Source organism: Paramisgurnus dabryanus, chromosome 7 (assembly GCF_030506205.2).
Source record: "Paramisgurnus dabryanus chromosome 7, PD_genome_1.1, whole genome shotgun sequence".
NCBI classification, from domain to species: domain Eukaryota; kingdom Metazoa; phylum Chordata; class Actinopteri; order Cypriniformes; family Cobitidae; genus Paramisgurnus; species Paramisgurnus dabryanus.
The window spans coordinates 32,171,614-32,191,031 of record NC_133343.1 but is presented as its reverse complement, the minus strand read 5'-3'; the positions used below and the strand labels follow the sequence as shown (position 1 = coordinate 32,191,031).

Sequence of the window (19,418 nt, the reverse complement as noted above, 5' to 3'; positions counted from 1 at the left end):
TTTTCCTCAAAAAACATAATTTCTTCTTGACTGAACAAAGAAAGACATCAACATTTTGAATGACATTGTGGTGAGTAAATTATCTGGATTTTTTTTTAAGAAAATAAACTAATCCTTTAAAGGCAAAGAGAAATGTCATATATAAAAATAATCATTTAACTTCTATCTCTCCCTTCATCAGATATGTCTAAAATTATTACTGAAACATTTTATGAACTTTTATGTTCTTATAACATAAGAAGATCCGCTTTTATCTACAAACTCTGCAGGTCCCCTTGCATGGAAGTCGCCATTTTGTGTTGCCATGTTTCTACAGTAGCCCTAAAGGAACAAACTGCTCTCCAGAGCGTGTTTCGTCATTATATTGTTTTAGACGACACAATGAATACACAATCTTACAGCTAGATGCCGCTAAAATCTACACACAGCACCTTTAAGTGTCTGTGACATAATTAAACACACACAGTGTTTAAAAAAGGCATTTGTGCAGGTGAATATTATGCAAGTTGTACATATATATTTTACATTTTCATATTGGCCACTCAGTGGAAAAAAACCCATTGGTTGCTCATGATTTATGCAAGTTTTAATATGCATAAAACTATCATGATATTGATTTGTTCTACTAAACCTAAAAACTTAAATTAAATCACTTTTATTGTCTCATCAACATCGGCACATTCAATTTACAATGTGTACACAAGTGATACACGCAACAAATCATCACACAGTACAGATTTAACACAATTACGCTGAGGACCGGACTCATCTGAACTCCGATTCTGGACAACTATGACACAGAAGGATGCGTGTCTCCATGGTGACGCACACACAAGCGAACAGCCTGTGTGCTGGGAAAACCACGGCGTGCTTATGTAAGCTAACGAACACACTCACAACAAAAATCTGTCAACATTTTCTGCTCATTTCTCATTAAAACTAAATTTCTGCTATAATACGTATGGCGTTCCCCAAACTTGATTGTCTTTATTTGCTTTGTTGAATTTATCATAGTGGGCTTATCATGAACTGAAATCACAAATTTCAAAAAGGAAAAACGAGCTGTCCAAGCTGAAATACTGCCTACAATATTGACTTCTAGTATACTTTAAATTAATATTTATATAAAAACAGCCTGATTGGGTCAGACCGTTTCCAAAATGATCTTTTATTGTATTTAAAATGCATTAATGCTCTTCAGCAGAATCTGCAGAAGGTCTAACATCTGTTCCTCAATAACAACTCCCATAGAGATCAGACCAGCATGATTAATGGTTGACCCGATTCAGCACCAGTAAAAAAACGCATAATAAATCTTTACTTTACTTACTAGTCTGTGCAGAGCAAAATCCTGCGTTAGCAGCACATAAGGTTGTCTTTGATTCCCAGGAATTGATTATTCTGTATCTTCGTCTGATACAAACTCAAACATTAGATCTGTTTACACACACATAGCTACTACAGGAGACGCTCTGAGAAGCAGCCAATCAGAGCAGAGCTTAATATTATTATTCAGGTGAAGCAGTTATCAACAGGAGTCCACAGAAACGTGTAAGTGTATTTGATTTTAGACTTGTGAAGTTTTAGCGCAGTGTCGTTGCTAAGAAACGCTCTCTTGTTTACCTTTGTCTCACGTGCTGCAATCCGCGTTTGTTCTCGCGTGTCCTCGCGTGCTTTAGTGTATTACAGTAAATACAGTAGTAGTTTCGGCCATTAACGTGTTGTTGATTGTTTTCGGGCGTGGCCTGCTGAGTTTCAGCCCACATTTGAAGCACTTATAAAACCAGTCAGTCCACCGCGGCAGCGGTCGCGTGCAGCCCTCGTCGTGTGAAGACCGAAGAGTGTAAAGACCATCGACTCTACCTGCGCGACTCCACCGAGCAGGGACACCGACAGGGCACTTGAGTATTGCACTTTTTGTACTAACTTTTTATATTTTTCTATTTATCTATATAGCACTCTTTTTCCTCTCTTTTACATTTCCTATTCTTATAATTTTCACTATGTGCTTTCAAATCTCTACTGTCATTACAACTCGTAAATCTGTTGTATCACGTCGCCGTGGGAGAAATATTAATAACCTCCGCACTCTCCCACCTTCCACTATTGCCTCACTCTCTCTTCCCATTGGCTTATGGAACTGCCAATCTGCTGTCAACAAAGCAGATTTCATTACTGCCATTGCCTCACATTCTGGCCTTTCTGTTTTAGCACTTACTGAGACATGGATTAAACCAGAGGACACGGCCACTCCGGCTGCCCTCTCCAACAACTACACTTTCTCACACAGTCCTCGCACAACAGGAAGGGGTGGAGGAACTGGTCTGCTCATCCCAAAGGACTGGAAATTCCAACAGCAAACCCCCTCATGTGACAGCAACTCTTTCGAATCGCATATTGTTACTATCATCCACCCTACTAAAATGCATTTTTTAGTTATCTATCGCCCCCCAGGTCAACTTGGACACTTCTTGGAGGAGTTAGATGTACTTCTGTCTTCATTCCCTGAGGATGGTACTCCTTTAGTAGTACTTGGTGACTTCAATATCCACCTGGAGAAACCACAGGCAGCTGACTTCAACACCCTGACTGCGTCGTTTGACCTCAAGCGAGTCCTTACTTCACCAACGCACAGGTCTGGCAATCTTTTAGATCTTATCTACACACGCTGTTGTTCCACCTACCACACCCAGGTCACCCCACTTCACACATCTGATCACTTCCTAATTACTCTCGACCTCGACCTGACTCCCCCTGTCGCTACATACGATCCCCCATTGGTCACGTTCAGGCGCAACCTGCGCACGCTCTCTCCCTCCCGCTTATCCTCTGCGATTGTTTCCACGCTGCCCGCTCCCAGCCAACTCTCTCTGTTAGATACTGACAATGCCACAGACACACTTTGTTCCACTCTTACATCCTGCTTAGACACATTATGCCCTCTGACATCTGGACCGGCCCGGGTCACACCTTCTGCTCCTTGGCTAACTGAGGTTCTCCGTGAGCACACTCCACACTCAGGGCTACAGAGAGGAAGTGGCGCAGATCGAATGCTCCTTCTGATCTCTGCCTCTATCAGTCTCTTCTTGCCTCCTTCTCCAAGGATGTCTCCTCTGCAAAGACCCTATACTACCATTCAAAGATTAACAACTCACCTGACTCTCACACTCTCTTCAAGACCTTCTCTACCCTTCTTTGTCCCCCTGCCCCTCCACCTTCGTCCGACCTAACGGCTGATGATTTTGCTTCCTTCTTTGTGAAGAAAACGAAAACTATTAGCAGTCAGTTCTCAGAGCCGCCGCCTCTTGCGCATTCTCAAATCCCTGAGACATGCTCCCTTCCCTCCTTCTCTCTCCTATCCGAAGCAGATGTTTCCAAGGTCTTGGCTTCTAATCATCCGACTACCTGCCCGCTAGATCCCATACCCACCCATCTCCTCCAGGCCATCTCTCCGTCTGTTATCCCTGCTCTCACTCACATTATCAATTCATCCCTTTCCACTGGCACCTTCCCTGTAGCATTTAAAGAAGCCCGGATAACCCCGTTGCTGAAGAAACCCACTCTCAATCCTGCTATGCTAGAGAACTACAGACCCGTTTCTCTTCTTCCCTTCATTTCCAAGACTCTTGAACGCATTGTGTTCAACCAGCTCTCCACTTTCTTCACACAAAATAACCTCCTGGATAGCAATCAGTCTGGATTCAAAAGTGGTCACTCCACTGAGACTGCGCTGCTATCAGTCATTGAGGCCCTAAGGCAGGCAAGGGCAGCCTCCAAATCATCTGTGCTGATCTTACTGGATCTATCTGCAGCTTTTGACACCGTCAATCACCGCATCCTCTTGTCGACTCTCATGTCTATGGGTGTCACTGACACAGCGCTTTTATGGTTCAAGTCGTACCTCTCAGATAGGTCATTTCGGGTATCCTGGAGAGGTGACGTCTCCGAACCCCAACGTCTAGATACCGGGGTCCCTCAAGGCTCTGTGCTTGGACCGCTGCTCTTTTCGATATACATGACATCCCTGGGCTCTGTCATTCGGAAACATGGCTTTTCCTACCACTGCTATGCAGACGACACTCAACTCCACTTGTCGTTCCACCCTGATGATCCTACGGTTTCTGCCCGCATCTCGGCATGCCTGAGGGACATCTCACTCTGGATGAAGGATCACCATCTCCAGCTTAACCTTGCGAAGACAGAACTGCTTGTCATATCATCCGAACCAAAGATTCAGCACAACTTTTCCATTCAGCTAGGTTCCTCGACCATCACGCCTTCCAAGACGGCCAAAAACCTGGGAGTGGTCATTGATGATCGGCTTAGCTTCACGGAGCATGTTGCCAGCACCGCTCGCTCTTGTAGATTCATCCTCTACAATATTAGGAAAATTAGACCTTTCCTAGATGAGCATGCTACGCAGGTCCTGGTCCAAGCTCTTGTCCTGTCCAGGCTGGACTACTGCAATGCGCTACTGGCAGGACTTCCAGCCTGCACGACCAAACCCTTACAGATGATTCAGAACGCAGCGGCAAGAGTGGTCTTCAATGAGCCAAAGAGGGCGCACGTCACTCCTCTCTTTGTCAAGTTACACTGGCTTCCTATAGCAGCCCGCATCAAATTTAAGGCTCTGCTCCTGGCCTTTAAAACCACCACTGGGTCAGCACCCCCTTATCTTCGCTTGCTTATAGAGCCTTATGTACCCTCTCGATCACTGCGCTCTGCCACCGAGCGACGACTTGTGGTACCATCTCAAAAAGGGAAGAAAACACTAACGCGTACCTTCTCAGGAACTGTCCCACAACTGTGGAATGATCTGCCGGTCGTGACACGATCAGCTGACACTGTAGCTGTCTTTAAGACTCAGCTAAAAACCCATCTCTTCCACCATTACCTAACTTCCTAATTACAGATTTACTATCTTTATTTAGTTACCCTTCTCTTTATCTTTTTCTCTATCTACCTTCCTCTTTATCTAAAAAAAAAAAAAAAAAAAAACTACTAACATACCCTTGGCTATGTATATTGTGTTGGACTTGATGAGACTATTTCCAGTGCACTTATGTATTGCTGTTCTTATGTTGCCATAATTGCTTCTATTGTTTACCTCACTTGTAAGTCGCTTTGGACAAAAGCGTCTGCTAAATGACTAAATGTAAATGTAAATGACCCTTTCAAATAAGGTAATTATGACCCTTTCATACTAAAGGCAAATCTTAGGGTTGTAAATGAACATGTTAAACCATCTCTGGATCATTTTGCACGTCTATGTAGACATCAGAGAAAAATTTAACAAATTATTTCAATGCATTCTTTGGCGCCTGCCGGTTAAGGAAATCTACATACAAATCTACAGCAAAGTAAAGGAGACGTTTAGGTGGGCTGTAATGAGAATGAAATCATGCAATGAAATCAAAGTCTTATAACATGACCATAAACATGCACTGAGCAGGTGGAGAGCTGGAATAACAAAGACGACAAAGAGTTTCAGATTGCATTGCGATTCTGGCCAGCGTCTGTTTACACATTATACAGAATTGACCAAAATCCTAAATACTGCAGGACGTCCATGTTGATTTTCTGTCATGTCACGAAAGAAACCAGAAATGTTTAGCTGTTTTTTAAAACATGCAGATGTTTTTACATTTTTCTCTACATTTATAATTTTTTATATTAAAAAAATGAGATTAAACATTTTATTCCAAATGATTCACTGGACTATCAAATTGTAAATTGTAAATAATTTACACTTTAAAGTGTCCGTTCACACTTTAACAATTACAACAATATAACTATAATGATGAAAGCTACACTAGTCAACAATTTAAGTAGATCAAATCATAAAATTTGTCTAAAAATTTTAAACAATACCCGTTCTTGTCTTAGGACAACTTTGATAAACTTTTTTGAACCACTTCAAATGTTGACTAGAATATATGCATCCTTATACTAATGTTGTAGATTTACTTTGGTAAAAACATTTGCGATTCGTTTTGCATTTACAATGGCCATAACCAGCAGATCTTCTCGGCACGGTGCCTTTTGTGTATTTCCAAATAGTGAATCTAGTTTGTGTAATCTCTTCTATTATCTATTGTTGTTGTCAATGTAATGCAATAAAAATATTACGTAGTGCAACTGCAACAGCGCTGGATACCCAAGGTCATTTTATATTATGGACCTTGCGATGTGCCCACAGAGTCGTCTCTCATTTTAAATACGCAAGCGCTTTAAATTCAAATATATTTGATTTGCTGTCAATGGTTAATCAGTTGGTAAAAAAATGGTTCTGAAAGTAACCCCAACATTATTGTTTCTTGTCAGTGGGGGCTGGTGATTTCTTTTTCGAGGGTGCACGATGAGAAGCTCGTCACAACATGTATTTAGCCCGTCATGTCAAAATGTGCGTTCGGCGCGTCATGTGAACCTACGTATGTGCATCACGCAACAAAATACGTGCCTGCTGCAGACACTTCGAAAGGGGTTTATGATAAAAGAGACGCTCGCGTTTGCCAGATACTCAATCTTTTGTGTAATCAGAGTTTAGTTTTAGGTCAGTGTCTTGCGAGTATTTCGTGAACGTTAGTGTCACTTTTATTATAAACCCTTTCGACAAGTGTGCAGCAGGCCCTTTTTTTGACAAGACGCATGATGCAAATAGATGACATGACGCACCGAACACATATTTTGAAATCGCACACCTTGGAAGAGAAGTCACCGGCAGCAAATTTTCCTAGTATCGTTATAGTTGTGGTGTGAACTCCGCTAATCTTTTAAACAAGTTATAGTTATGATCTATAGAGGCTGTTTACACTTGGCATTAACGTGTTTTCGTCGATCGGCTCACAAGTGGACGACGTTAATGCCAGGTGTAAACGGTGTTCAAAACGTTTTGAGCTCGTCCACTTTCGACCACTTTCAACCACATTCAGAGGTAGTCTAAACCACTTTCGATCGGATCGCTTTGGAGTTGCGGAACGCATATGTGGTTGAATGCGTTCGAACAGCCACACGCGACCGCCTTCTCTCCGCCCATTTATCTAATCTGAGGTATTAAACACAAGTTTTAAGTCTTTTTTTGACTTCTGGCGTGAACATACAGTGAACAGCGCTATTTTTAGCCTTTCATTAATACAACTAAAGCAGCTGATCTCCGTTCTTTTTGAAAGCGTGTGAAAGTTGCGCGATCCTATTTCATCAATTGCGCTGAAAATTCAGAGAAAGCTCTTACATACACACGTACAAAACTCCGTGCAGCATGTTTACTTGGTAAACAAGCAGTGGACTCCGACATAATATTAGTTTGCGTCCATATAAACTCATAATTACTCCCGCTCGCGTTTGAATCACAGCAGAGAGACTCGCCCACCGTCTCACAGACCAACCCCTCACAGTACTCAGGACAGATGCGGTCGAAAGTGGAAAAAGAGACGGATTTAAATACCAGGTGTAAACGTAATGTGTCTCTCTCGTCCACTTGTGATCCGATCGATGAAAACACATCTTAATACCAAATGTAAACAGCCCCTAGTGTGAACAGCTGATGAGTTAAAAGAGAGCACAGGCAATAATAATGTTGGCTTTTTCAAAGCTGCACTGCCCACATGAGCACCAAGGCTCAAAGTCTCACCACTATCTGGCTCCACCTCGAATTGGACAATTCACACTCAGATTTTTGATTTTTCAGATGAAAAGCCTCTCACCACAAACGTCCATAGGGTCCTCTGGAAGTACAGAATGCTCAAGAGAGACTAGGAAATCCTTGATAATGACAATATCACTACAGTAATAAATTCGAGTCCAGGTCTAAGAGTCATTGCAAGGGTCTTTGATCCCCGCAGGGCTCTACACTGCCACCCGTCAAGTGGCCTAATCAGTGCCCGAGTCCAATTTACATTTCTGAGCAGGCACTTCAAAAAAGCACTCCTGGTGCCCAGTGTTTAAACCCTTTACTGGAGGACCGAGCCGACAGGTTTCGCGGTTCTTGAACCATATCTGCACAGTACAACGGGCAGGATGAGAAATCGGATGAAAATGCAAGAAGTACAGAAACAAACAAGCTGGTTGAGGTTTAGACATATTACACATAGATTTTCGAGTATTATAGAGGTAGTTTACATTAGAGTTTGGATAATTGATGATCTGAACCTCACTGTGAAAATAAAAAGGAAATTTGGCATTACAACCACCTTGAAAATTAAACCAAAAACAATATTTAAACGAAAGACAGGCAATACGGTGACAGTGCTTTTCCAGTCATATGCTTTCAAAATCCCCATTTTGACCACAAAAAACCCTCAGATATTACACTGTTATGGAAGTTAAATGAGACCATATGGCATAAAAATACTTCTGCATTTGGCAGACGCTTTTATCCACAGCGACTTACAGTGAATTTAAGGTTATTTGTGGGAATCGAACCCTTAACCTTTTTACAGGAACACAGCTAATGTATTTACAGTACCATATTGTATACACCAGACTGGATGCTTTCATGCAGCAGCCAACAGAAATGTTTGTTTTTTTAAAGACAGAAGCAGACATCTATATATGAATTATCAACGCTATCTCATTGCAATTTGTACGTATTTTACAAGGTTTACAATTCGTATTAATTTGTATGACCAGATTCATACATTTTTCTGCTAAAAAACAACAACTAAAAACAGACGCTGATATTTACTCAAAAATATTGAAAAACAGGAAATTGTGCACTCTGATCTGTTTGGTCTTAGGTTTTCCTTTATCAAAAATAATTTAAGATATGGTGATCTAAACACCTTGTGACTTCAAATTCTACCGTCATGAAGATGTATGTATATTGTTTCATGGATTTAACAAAGAAACAGCAATCGTTCTTTTAAAACGTGTCCATCATTTTAGTAAATATGTTTGATTTCCACTATTCTGTCTTTATCCTTTTCTCTTAAGCTCACAGAACATTGGCCACAGGCGGTTCAGTCCATTTCAGGAGCTTTACAAGATTGAAAATGCACTGACAATGGCTGTAGGGGAAATCTGGCACACAACCATCAATAATGACAGAAACGGCAGCAGGTCTCTGGTAAATGGCTGAAAGCATTTTAGCACCAACAGGCTGAGATCAATACACACATACACAACATCCCAAATGAAATACACAGCAATAAAGGTACAGCGCTATAAAGCATCTAGTTTGGAGGTGCTCAGCAAACTTAAACGACAACTTCTAATCTAAATCGACCCTAAATGTTCACCATTCCTCAGTGGCTGCTAAAATGTTTCTTTTATAATCTTTCTTGAAATATAATAACTTTGCAAGGCTCTATAATGTTTAAAATAAGGCGACCAATACGACAATGGAGGGAAAAACAATATCAACCAGTAGCACCATGTGAGGCTATGCAATACTGAAAAAAAATCAATATGCAATAACTTGGTTGATGAATAATGTGAGGTACGATATGTGAGAAGACAATGTTTTATGTTTGTACAATCAGTTTGAACTTCATTAAAATATAAAATTAAAATTATATAACAAACATACAGTACACTTTACATTCTTACTGATCACTGATCATTTTCCACACGTCAGGAAAACACACAAGCACTTACAATAATGTGCCAGTCTTTTTGCTAAAACTTTGAATATAATTTTTTTTAAAGTATTAAAATCATTTAATCATTGCACATCGGTGCCATTTCTGCGATTTTAGTATATTGTGCACCCCTGTGGTCTCATTTATGATGGGAGAATGGGCTTGCAGGGTGGGACCTAAAGATGATTCATGTACGCATACTTGCAGGTGATCTGTGATTTATAAACGGAATATTGTTTTGTTTTAAAAGTCTTTATATTTTTTTGGCTTAAAATTATAGTGAAAAACATCAAGTGCAACCTTGCATGATCCGTCACCAAACATTCTGATTCACTTGGTAATGTGCAAAAAAAGATGCAAACAAACACCACAACATAAATTCTGAAGATTTTGTCAAAGGTTGAACAGCACCAGCTTCTGTCATGTCCCATGCTGAGACTTGAAGCTCTGACATCATGCGGTGTAAGAATGTGAGATACTTTAAATTGGGCAAGACTGATGCAAGACCTCCAAGATGAGCTGAAATCAAAAACTCAGTTTTGTGTGCCTGTGCACGTATAACACACAAGTTGAGTCCTGTTTCTGATATCTGTTTGTTTTGAAAATCCAAGTTTGTGACAGTGACTACGGGAGGCTGTCACCTGTTTTGAAAGGTGTCACCTTGGCAGGGCGTTTTTGCATTTAGCTGAAGGTAAAACCCGTTTCATCCCCGTCTGGCTCCCCCATGCTAGATTTTGGCAGATAGAAAGAGCCTGCCCGTACCCCTGCCGTGTTTTGAGCACCGCGGGCCAAAATTTTCCTCCGCCAAATGATGTCATGAGACACAACACAGTGACTAAACATTTAAAAATGTAAACAGCGCAACTGATAAAGTCCTGAAGCCTACAAGAATCATAACAACAGATCCACCGGCTTCACAACTAATGGCGCACTCACATTATCCAAACCAAACCAAACCAAGCCCCAGCGCGATTGTCACCCCTCCCTACTCCCCCAGATGAACGCACTCACACTGTACTTGTATCGATCCGAGTCCGGGCGCGCTTTCGTCATTAAGATGCGTTTGTTTTGAAAAAAGCAGGAAGTAAAGCTCTCTCTTAACACTGGAACCCACCGTAATGATAAGTCTGTGTTTTTTATTCTGAGTCGTTTGGTGCGCGATTACAGACAGCCCTCTCACATGTCATCATATTGCTTAGTTCATCTGTCACGTGCGCAGCTCGGACATTCACGTAACCCCGCTGCGCGCATCAAAAGGTTTTTACGGAGGCAGATGAAGGTGAGTGGTCGCGCAACTGACGTCTTCACCTTTTGAATCGCGCTCAGGCGCGAATGCACTCACACCACAGCCTTCCACGCCTGAGCCCAAGTGAACCGCGCTCCGGCCCACCTCTGCAACCCGAATAACCAATCCGCGCTCGGGCGCGGAACAGAGCGATCACACTAGTCAAACAAACCAGGCTTTGGGGGTCAAACGCGCCCGAGCGCGGTTTGGTTTGGATATTGTGTGAGTGCGCCCTAAATCTTAATTCCTCACTTGCCTTTGTGCACCCAATGGGCCGGTTCAATTTAAACTAGGGCTGCACGATTACTTGAAAAACTAACCGGGATTACAATTACATTTTCGGCAAAAGCCTCAATAACAGCTATCCATTTGTGCTATTTCTGTGCATTTCACCAGTATTTTTGGGCACCAAATATCAGAGATTTGATAAGTTGATGCGTCCTTTGTTTTGGATTTTTATTAACTTCCATAATTATTTGTTTTTATATTATTTAATTTGGGATGTTTAGGATGTTTAAATGTTTACCATGCAGCTTAAAAGAAAGGTTAAAAAAGCGTAATGCGTTTTAATGTAAAATGTATTAATCGCAATAATAATGATTGCAATTAAAATATCAATGTGAAAAAAATTTTTCATAATCTTGCAAAATATAAAAAAACTTTTATCATTTATCCATCCATATTTATATCCACATCCTTATCCATATTTCCATAACAAAAGCAGAGTAATTAGGGGTGTAACGATTAGGGATGGGCATGATTAATCGACGATCGATAATTGATTGTTAAGAATTTAGTCGATGACTTTAATTTGTTATTGATTAATCGAATACTTTTTTTATCTAATGCAGGTTGCGTTGCCTAGCGTAAAGTGTGTCTTGAAGCAATTAAATGAATTTCACTGTGTGGCAGCAATTCAACATTTTACCACCAGGGTGCAATATTTGACACCATACTCCGTTATCTGTGACCTTCTGTTTTGATTTAAAAAAAAGAATCATGAAGAGGTCATGATTTTTTGGAACAAATTAAGTCTCTGTTTAAGAATGCGGCTCGCAGCTGCAGGTTCCGCTGCTTTAGAGCACCGCATATTCAAGCGCATATATGTTCCATTTGTCTAACTAAATGTAGTTTAACTGTTTGCCACAAGTTGATCTTGTAATAAAGGTCTCATGGAGGAAAACGCGCTGTATTTTTGTATTCAACATTTTTGAATTATAAAAGTTAAATAATTATTTTTATGATAAAAATATTAATGATTAATCGATAGTCGATCGTTAATTCTCCAGACGATCAACTAAAAAAATTTTATCGAATGCCCATCACTAGTAACGATTTAACAGTGCAAATGTGCGTTTTCTCAATGAATGAATTTGAATGAATTATGGTGAAATCCAGGCACATCCGAACGCCAGGGGGCGCTCCTGTGCAGAAACTCCCTTTGTGCCACAGAAGGAGTAGCATTACGAATGCTATTCCAGGAAATGTCTACAGGAATATTTATATCACTGTTCTTCAAATTGTTTCAGGTATTTTCATGATAATAAAGAATATTTTAAATGATTTGGTTTAACGAGTGTTGCTTTTTAAATGCACGTTATAAACGACTCAAACTGTTTAAGATTTTAGATTGATAAGGACTTCCTACTGACCAAATGCCATAGTACACGCACGAGCTGTGCATTAAACTGTGAAATTTGTTGTCTACATAACATATCAGTTTGCCGCTGGTTCCCTCTTGATACCCGATATCCCCTCACGGCACAGCAATCTTTCAAAGTTATCAAAACAATTTTAGGAGAAACATCTGAGACTAAATTGATACTTAAATTAAGTATCTAAGTTCACAACTAAAATCTCCTGAGAAATCTCTGAGCAATAACATTTTCCTCTGCCATAAGACAAGCCACAAGAAATATTTGATCAGTTTTGTCCCTAAAGGGTTGTGTAATTATCCAAAAAGCATTTACACACCAGAGGTGATGCGTGTTTAGGCAAAGGAAGGAATGTAAAGATTCTTGCTTAACATAAACACGAGTCACAAAATCATCTTGAATCATCTGTTGTTTGGAGATTCAACACTCAATAGTCCTTTCACACTTACGTCTTTACTGGTTAACAGATCATGTGTAAACAAAACCTTTCTGATAAATCAGTGCTGCAAATTTACCAGTAAGAGAGGTTGTAAGATTACCAGTTAGTGCTGTGTTCTCTGTTGCATAACAAACAACAGTAACCGCTGACAGCTTCGCGCCAATCATAACATTTTGATACAGATGACGCGTTTACATAACACTGTTTACAGATGTTTTTTCACCACATGCGCACTGAAGCACACCTGAAGTTAAAGTCCACATCTCTTCACCAAAGTTATTTTAAACAGATTCAAGGAGTAAATGTGGGGACACATTTCAAATGAGAGCAAGGTTACATCGTGTTACCTTTTAAGATACATTGTTACAGTTTCCTTTCGAGGGAACTCGCGCTGCGTCACTGCGGTGACACTTTGGGGACGCCTCCAGGGGTAAGTGCGTCTGAATGTCTATATCAAATTCAACCAATGGTGAGGCTTAACGACAAAGACATAGGGGACACAGGAGCCAGGAAGTATATCGCTATCTGAAATATTGTCAAAGACGGCGTTACTGTGATGCAGGAAGTATGGCAAGGGAGATGCAGCGTCTCGTTCCCTTTTCAGAAAGCAACATGCGTAACCCGAGACGTTTTCATGTGTAAAAAACACAACTATGCAAAAAAGCATTTTGGTATGAATCAACATTCGCATACAGAAGATAAGCATTTAAAGCGAACAGTTTAGCAACAGTTTTAAAAAGTCTAGAAATTTTATGATATGATCCTACACTACACAGCCAGGGAATAATATGGATTTTTTTTTTCATAAAATAGATTCACTTTCAATGACCTGTATCTAGGTATGTATATTTTTTAAAACTTCCCAGGGTCTTGATTTTTTTCCCCAGATTCACAAACTTTTAAGTAGGGATGCACCGATAGGATTTTTTGAGCCGATACCGATACAGATTTAAACAGACAACTTCTGGCCGATACCGATTAGGGATGGGCATTCGATGAAGTTTTCTTTGTCGATCGTCGGGAGAATTAACGATTGACTATCGATTAATCATTAATATTTTTATAATAAAATTTGTTATTTAACTTTTATACTTAAAAAATGCAATGAATACAAATATACAGCGTGTTTTTCCTCGATGAGACCTTTATTACAAGATCAACTTGTGGCAGACAGTTAAACTATGTTTCAAACATATATGTGCGTGCATGTGCGGTGCTCTAAAGCAGCGGAACCTGCAGCTGCGAGCCAGCGTTCTTAAACAGAGACCTCATTAGTTCCAAAATAAATAAAAAAAACAGATTCATGTTTAACATTAAATTAAACAAAACAAAACAAAACAAAACACATAATACTTAGATCTGAAAGGTTTTGTCAATATGTAACTCAAAATTTTTCAAGCCAGAAGAAAGTGCAAGATATTAGCCTTCCTAACATTAGGGTATAACAAATTAGGCTACTTAAAGCCTTGTGAAAAATAACTAACTTAAGTAACTGGCATAAAACTTCTGCACCAGTCTACTGATTTTTTTTTGAGAAATAAAAGCATGTTTTGGGATCAGACGCGACCGCAACCCATGGTGACCGTCAGTCCAGCCGCCGCCGAAAACACCCGCTCCGAGGAGACTGACCGGGATGCACAGGTACCTCAGCGCTAACTTGGCTTATTCCGCATACAGAGTATGTGTGAAACAGCGTGCGTTTTGTGAGCCCCATTCACCATTGTTCATAGTCTTTTAGTTTTTATTTGTTGTAAAACAACAGTAGACACAAATTTACTATGGTCTCCAACTCCACAATATACCATAACCATGGTATTTGTTGTAAAATTGCGGAAATACAAATCGTTCTAATCTGCAAAAAAAAAAAAAAAAACATTTTCACAATGATAAAATCATGGCTAATTTTCCTAAGGTAGTAATTACAAAATTATATATGTTTGAAAGACGGAGATGCGTACCTGTCAATCTACTACATTACAGAGCGAGGCCAGAGACAAACGTGCTCATACAGTAAACGGGAGTAATATGGAATAATGTGTGCATCTTTGATTAACTGTAAGTATACATTTCTTTTAAATATATTTTGTCATATAAAGTTTTGAGACATGGCCTAATAATGCTTTTTTCACTTTAATTGCTCATTTAGACTTTTTGTGCGGGTAACAGCGTTTTTGACGCATTTACCTCAGAGATTATTTTAGCAATATTGCTTTTTTTCCGGTAATAATAATACAATTTATATTTCAATCCTGTTTCATTGTCTGTTTATTCATTTCATTATGCTGTTATGTTAATGTGAGGATATTTATTTGCCATATGAAACGTGCCGTTATATGAATACTTTTGTATAATATTCAAATATATGCGGAGTAATGTGTGCGTCTTTGAATTCATACAGTTGCTTATTTTTGTCATAAAGTTTTGAGAAATAATAATATTGTGAGGATTTAATTCCATATGAGATGCTTTTTGTCGTTGAATACTCTCGTTTATTATTTGGAAATCATATACATAGGAAATATATAATGTGGAAGGGTAGACTTGCAAAGTTACTCTGCTTATTTTTATTTATGATATATGTGGAGATAAATAAAGCATTGCAAAACTGCTGATTTGATCCATTCAGATCCTGACCACCAGGCTAGAGATTTTAAACATCCTTAATCCACATTTACTAGTCTGTCAAATAATATCTAAAATATATTGTTTTGTGAAAAAAAATGATGCTTTGTTCTATTGTTTATGCGGAAAAGTGTTCACAGAAAGTGTCAATCACATGAGAGTTTTATATGCAGAATAAGCGGTCAGCAGCGCACTGCAACGGGTGCTTGACGGATTCGCCGCACACATAAGCAAACGCACTGCATACGCAGTATTTGTGAAACAGGAGTTAGATAAAAAAAATGCATTCAATTAATTGATAACAAATTACGTGATCGACGAAATTCTTAACAATCAATTATCGATCGTCGATTAATTATGCCCATCCCTAATACCGATACCGATATTAAACACTTGTATACAATACTATACAGTTGGTCTATTAGCTAGTTTATTTCTGCATCAAATTATTTTTACCTGAACACGAATTGGATCTAATTAACATTCAACTGACCAACATAATAAGAGAGGCACAAATTAAGCTAAAACAAATATAATAAGACAACATGACAACCTTCAAAGGTGGTTTATGCTATTCAGCATTTATTTTATTAATGACATTAACTTATTTTTTACATATAATGGATTTCTTTATGCAGTTACATCGGTGCATCATTACTTTTAAGGATTTCAAGGACCCGTGGGAACCCTGTAAAGATTATTACTGTTCAAGACGTAGTTTAGAGGTAACTTCCTCTTTCTCTGATATGTGAATGATATTTTACTGGGAAAACAACGAAACGTCACTTCCAGTGTGAACAGCACTTTTTTGTATTTACTGGTAAATCTATTTATGGTAATTTACAGAGATTACTGTGTGAACGAGGCTATTGTCCATGTTGACTTTCCAAGACTGAAATTTCCTGGGGAATTTCTTAAAATAAACCAGCAGATAAGAGTCTGGTGTATCCATGACCACCAGACCTGTATCATGATGGTGGGCGGCTAAAAACAGCAGTTCAGACACACGAGGTCAATAACTCTGACGGGAATGATTTCCGGAACGTGGCAATGACACAATGTTTCCCAAACACCATTATTATAGTCCTACTCTATAGGCTACTTATCTGGAAAATAGAGAGCCGCCGGCGCAGACAGACAAGTCTCAAACTGCCCATATGTCTGATATATTTCATACAGTTTTAATACAAGATTACCAATGCCATACACTGTGAGAATAGAATTAGTTAATTTTTAACACTTATTAAATATTAACCAAATTACTACCTACATTCTTCACTGGGTTTAGGTGTGTTTCAAACCATGATATCAGGGCTGGGACTTACAATATTATAAACCATGTGAGATTTTGCCCTATATTAAACTGTAGTAGATATGACTACACGGTTATCAGGCGTTTACCCAAACAAGGAAAATACCTACATTATGATGTATACCATTACTGTGATAACTGCTTATGATACAAGTTGTTGTTTATACCGGCACACCCTGGCCTCGTAATATCAGAAATATGTGCAGACAAATCTCTGTTTGTTTAAGTCACATGTGTCTTTCAAATTAATCTAAAACGGGTCATCATATTATTTAGATAACTGGTTTTCTCTCGCTAGGCATTTAGCAGACACTTTTATCCAAAGCAAGAAAAATAATAGAGCAATTCATTAGATTGTCTTTAACAAAATACCTAGACATATTTTACCAGTATTAACTGCCTTATATAGCTTGTTTAAGTGCCTGTATAACCTGTCCTTCAAAAAGTTGTTCGATTTGAGCCAGTAAACATTGGCAAATTTCCAAGGTCAAATGCTGGCAGATTTTTACAGATACATTGATAGTTAACCAGGTAATGTAAGATGTGCTCTAACTCAGTAAACTTTTTCAGCGTCTGGCCCCCCTTGTGTACGGTGCATTCCTTCGCGGCCCCCCAAAGAAAATTTGTGACAAAAAACTGTTCTAAAACTTAACATTTTAATAAAAAAACATTAAATTATACAAAAAAAGTAGTGCTTTTGGTTAGTAGCCTTATTTTTTTAGGTTTAATTACACAGAATTTATGATAAATTAATGTATTTCATAAAATGTCATAAAACTGGGGCCCCCCTGGCACCATCTCACGGCCCCCAGTTTGAAAACCATTGCTCTAACTAACTCACTGAGAGCTCCCATTGAAATGAAATATTTATTTTTATTATCTATAAAAAAGAAATAATAGAAACTAATTCAATTTTAGTCTTTTATCATATTTTTATTGATCTTGACAGCTTCCGGTTACAGTTTGGAAAGACAGAACCAAATTAATAAATTACAAATTTGTGAAAATCTTTTTTGGCATTTTCAGGAGATTTTCCTGAAAACGGCAAAGCGCATGCCAACTGTGGGCTTTGTTTGCTATGCCACCTTTGTTCTGTTTATCAGTCGTTTGTATGATAAGCCAGATGGTTGTTGTGGCATTTGCCCCGCCCCTCCTCCACTGTGATTGGACGGTCGAGTGAAAAGTGACATTGAGGAGCTGAGCAAAATGCCTGCTGCCGTTTTTGAAAAGCGCTGCGCTTTCATTGGGGTACATGCCACCTTAAATTTGAAAGTTCTTACCGGTTTTTTTTTACAGCAAACATATACTTGATGTTACATTTTATCAATATAAAAACAATAACAATGTTAATATAATTATTGTTAGTAATAACATAATAATAATAATAATAATATTTATTGTTATTAATACTAATAATACCAACAACAACAACAATAATAATAGATACTAATAATAATAATAATAATAATAATAATAATAATAATAATAATAGGTATTGTTATTAATAATAATACTAACAACAACAACAATAATAATAGATACTGATAATAATAATAATAATAATAATAATAATAATATGTATTAATAATAATAATAATAATAATAGGTATTGTTATTAATAATAATACTAACAACAACAACAACAACAACAATAATAATAATAGATAGTGATGATGATGATAATGATAATAATAATAATAATAATAATAATAATAATAATAATAATAATAGGTATTGTTATTAATACTTATAATAAGAATAATACTAACAACAACAACAACAACAACAACAACAATAATAATAATAAAAGAACTGTATTTCTTTTTATTATCATTTTTTATCTCAGGTTGGTAAGTTTGTGTAGTTTGAAAAAAAAATGAATGTGAATAACTACTCAAACTATTGTAGTTAACTGGTATTGGAAAAGACTATCTTACTGGTACTGGCAAAGTCTTTCAAACAATATTTCATACAATCACAAACACTATTGATTACTAATAAATACTATTCCTTCAGCTTTGCTTGTTTTTTACTGTCTGTACATTCTAACTATTTCAATCTGATGTATTACGAACATCTAAGTTATTTTATGATGCGCTTAACAGAAAGAAGCAGGTGCTAAATGAAATATGATGGCAAGGAGCCCACAAACAATAGCTATCGACGAGTAACTGCACAGTATTTACAGGAAATAACACAGCAGAGGAGCATTGCTGTGGTCATCGATCATTTCAAGCTTTACAGTATGAAGTCATTAGTGGAAGCTACATAATGCTGTGGTGTGCAGAAAGCCCAGTTTACACTGTAGCAGCCAGGGCCGGCCGACGCTTGTCTCATTTCTGATTAAAGACACGAGTAAGCACTAAGCAATGTGAGTAATGTAGCAGACACACTTTCTAGACATGATGTATTTATTTAAACAATTATATTTTTGCTCCTCGTGGTAAAGGCCGCTTGGGGGAAATGAGTGCTGAACTGAGGTTGTCCAATTTTTTGATTACATCTAAACTCTGCCTCCAATCCCCTG

At 38.4% G+C, this 19,418-nt stretch overlaps 2 protein-coding genes across 2 annotated transcripts in view; one reads left to right on the top strand and one right to left on the bottom strand.

Moving 5' to 3' along the window:
• Positions 1–3,393, top strand: part of LOC141282386 (uncharacterized) — a 219,013-nt gene extending 215,620 nt beyond the window's left edge. Inside the window, exon 2 of the mRNA XM_073815242.1 lies at positions 1,517–3,393. Coding sequence (XP_073671343.1) covers positions 2,004–3,230 — 1,227 coding nt within the window. The 5' untranslated portion in view covers positions 1,517–2,003 and the 3' untranslated portion in view covers positions 3,231–3,393. The remainder of the gene's footprint in view (positions 1–1,516) is intronic.
• gnai2b (guanine nucleotide binding protein (G protein), alpha inhibiting activity polypeptide 2b) overlaps positions 1–19,418 on the bottom strand; it is a 47,824-nt gene that overhangs the window by 23,643 nt on the left and 4,763 nt on the right. The gene's annotated exons all lie outside the window — the stretch shown is intronic.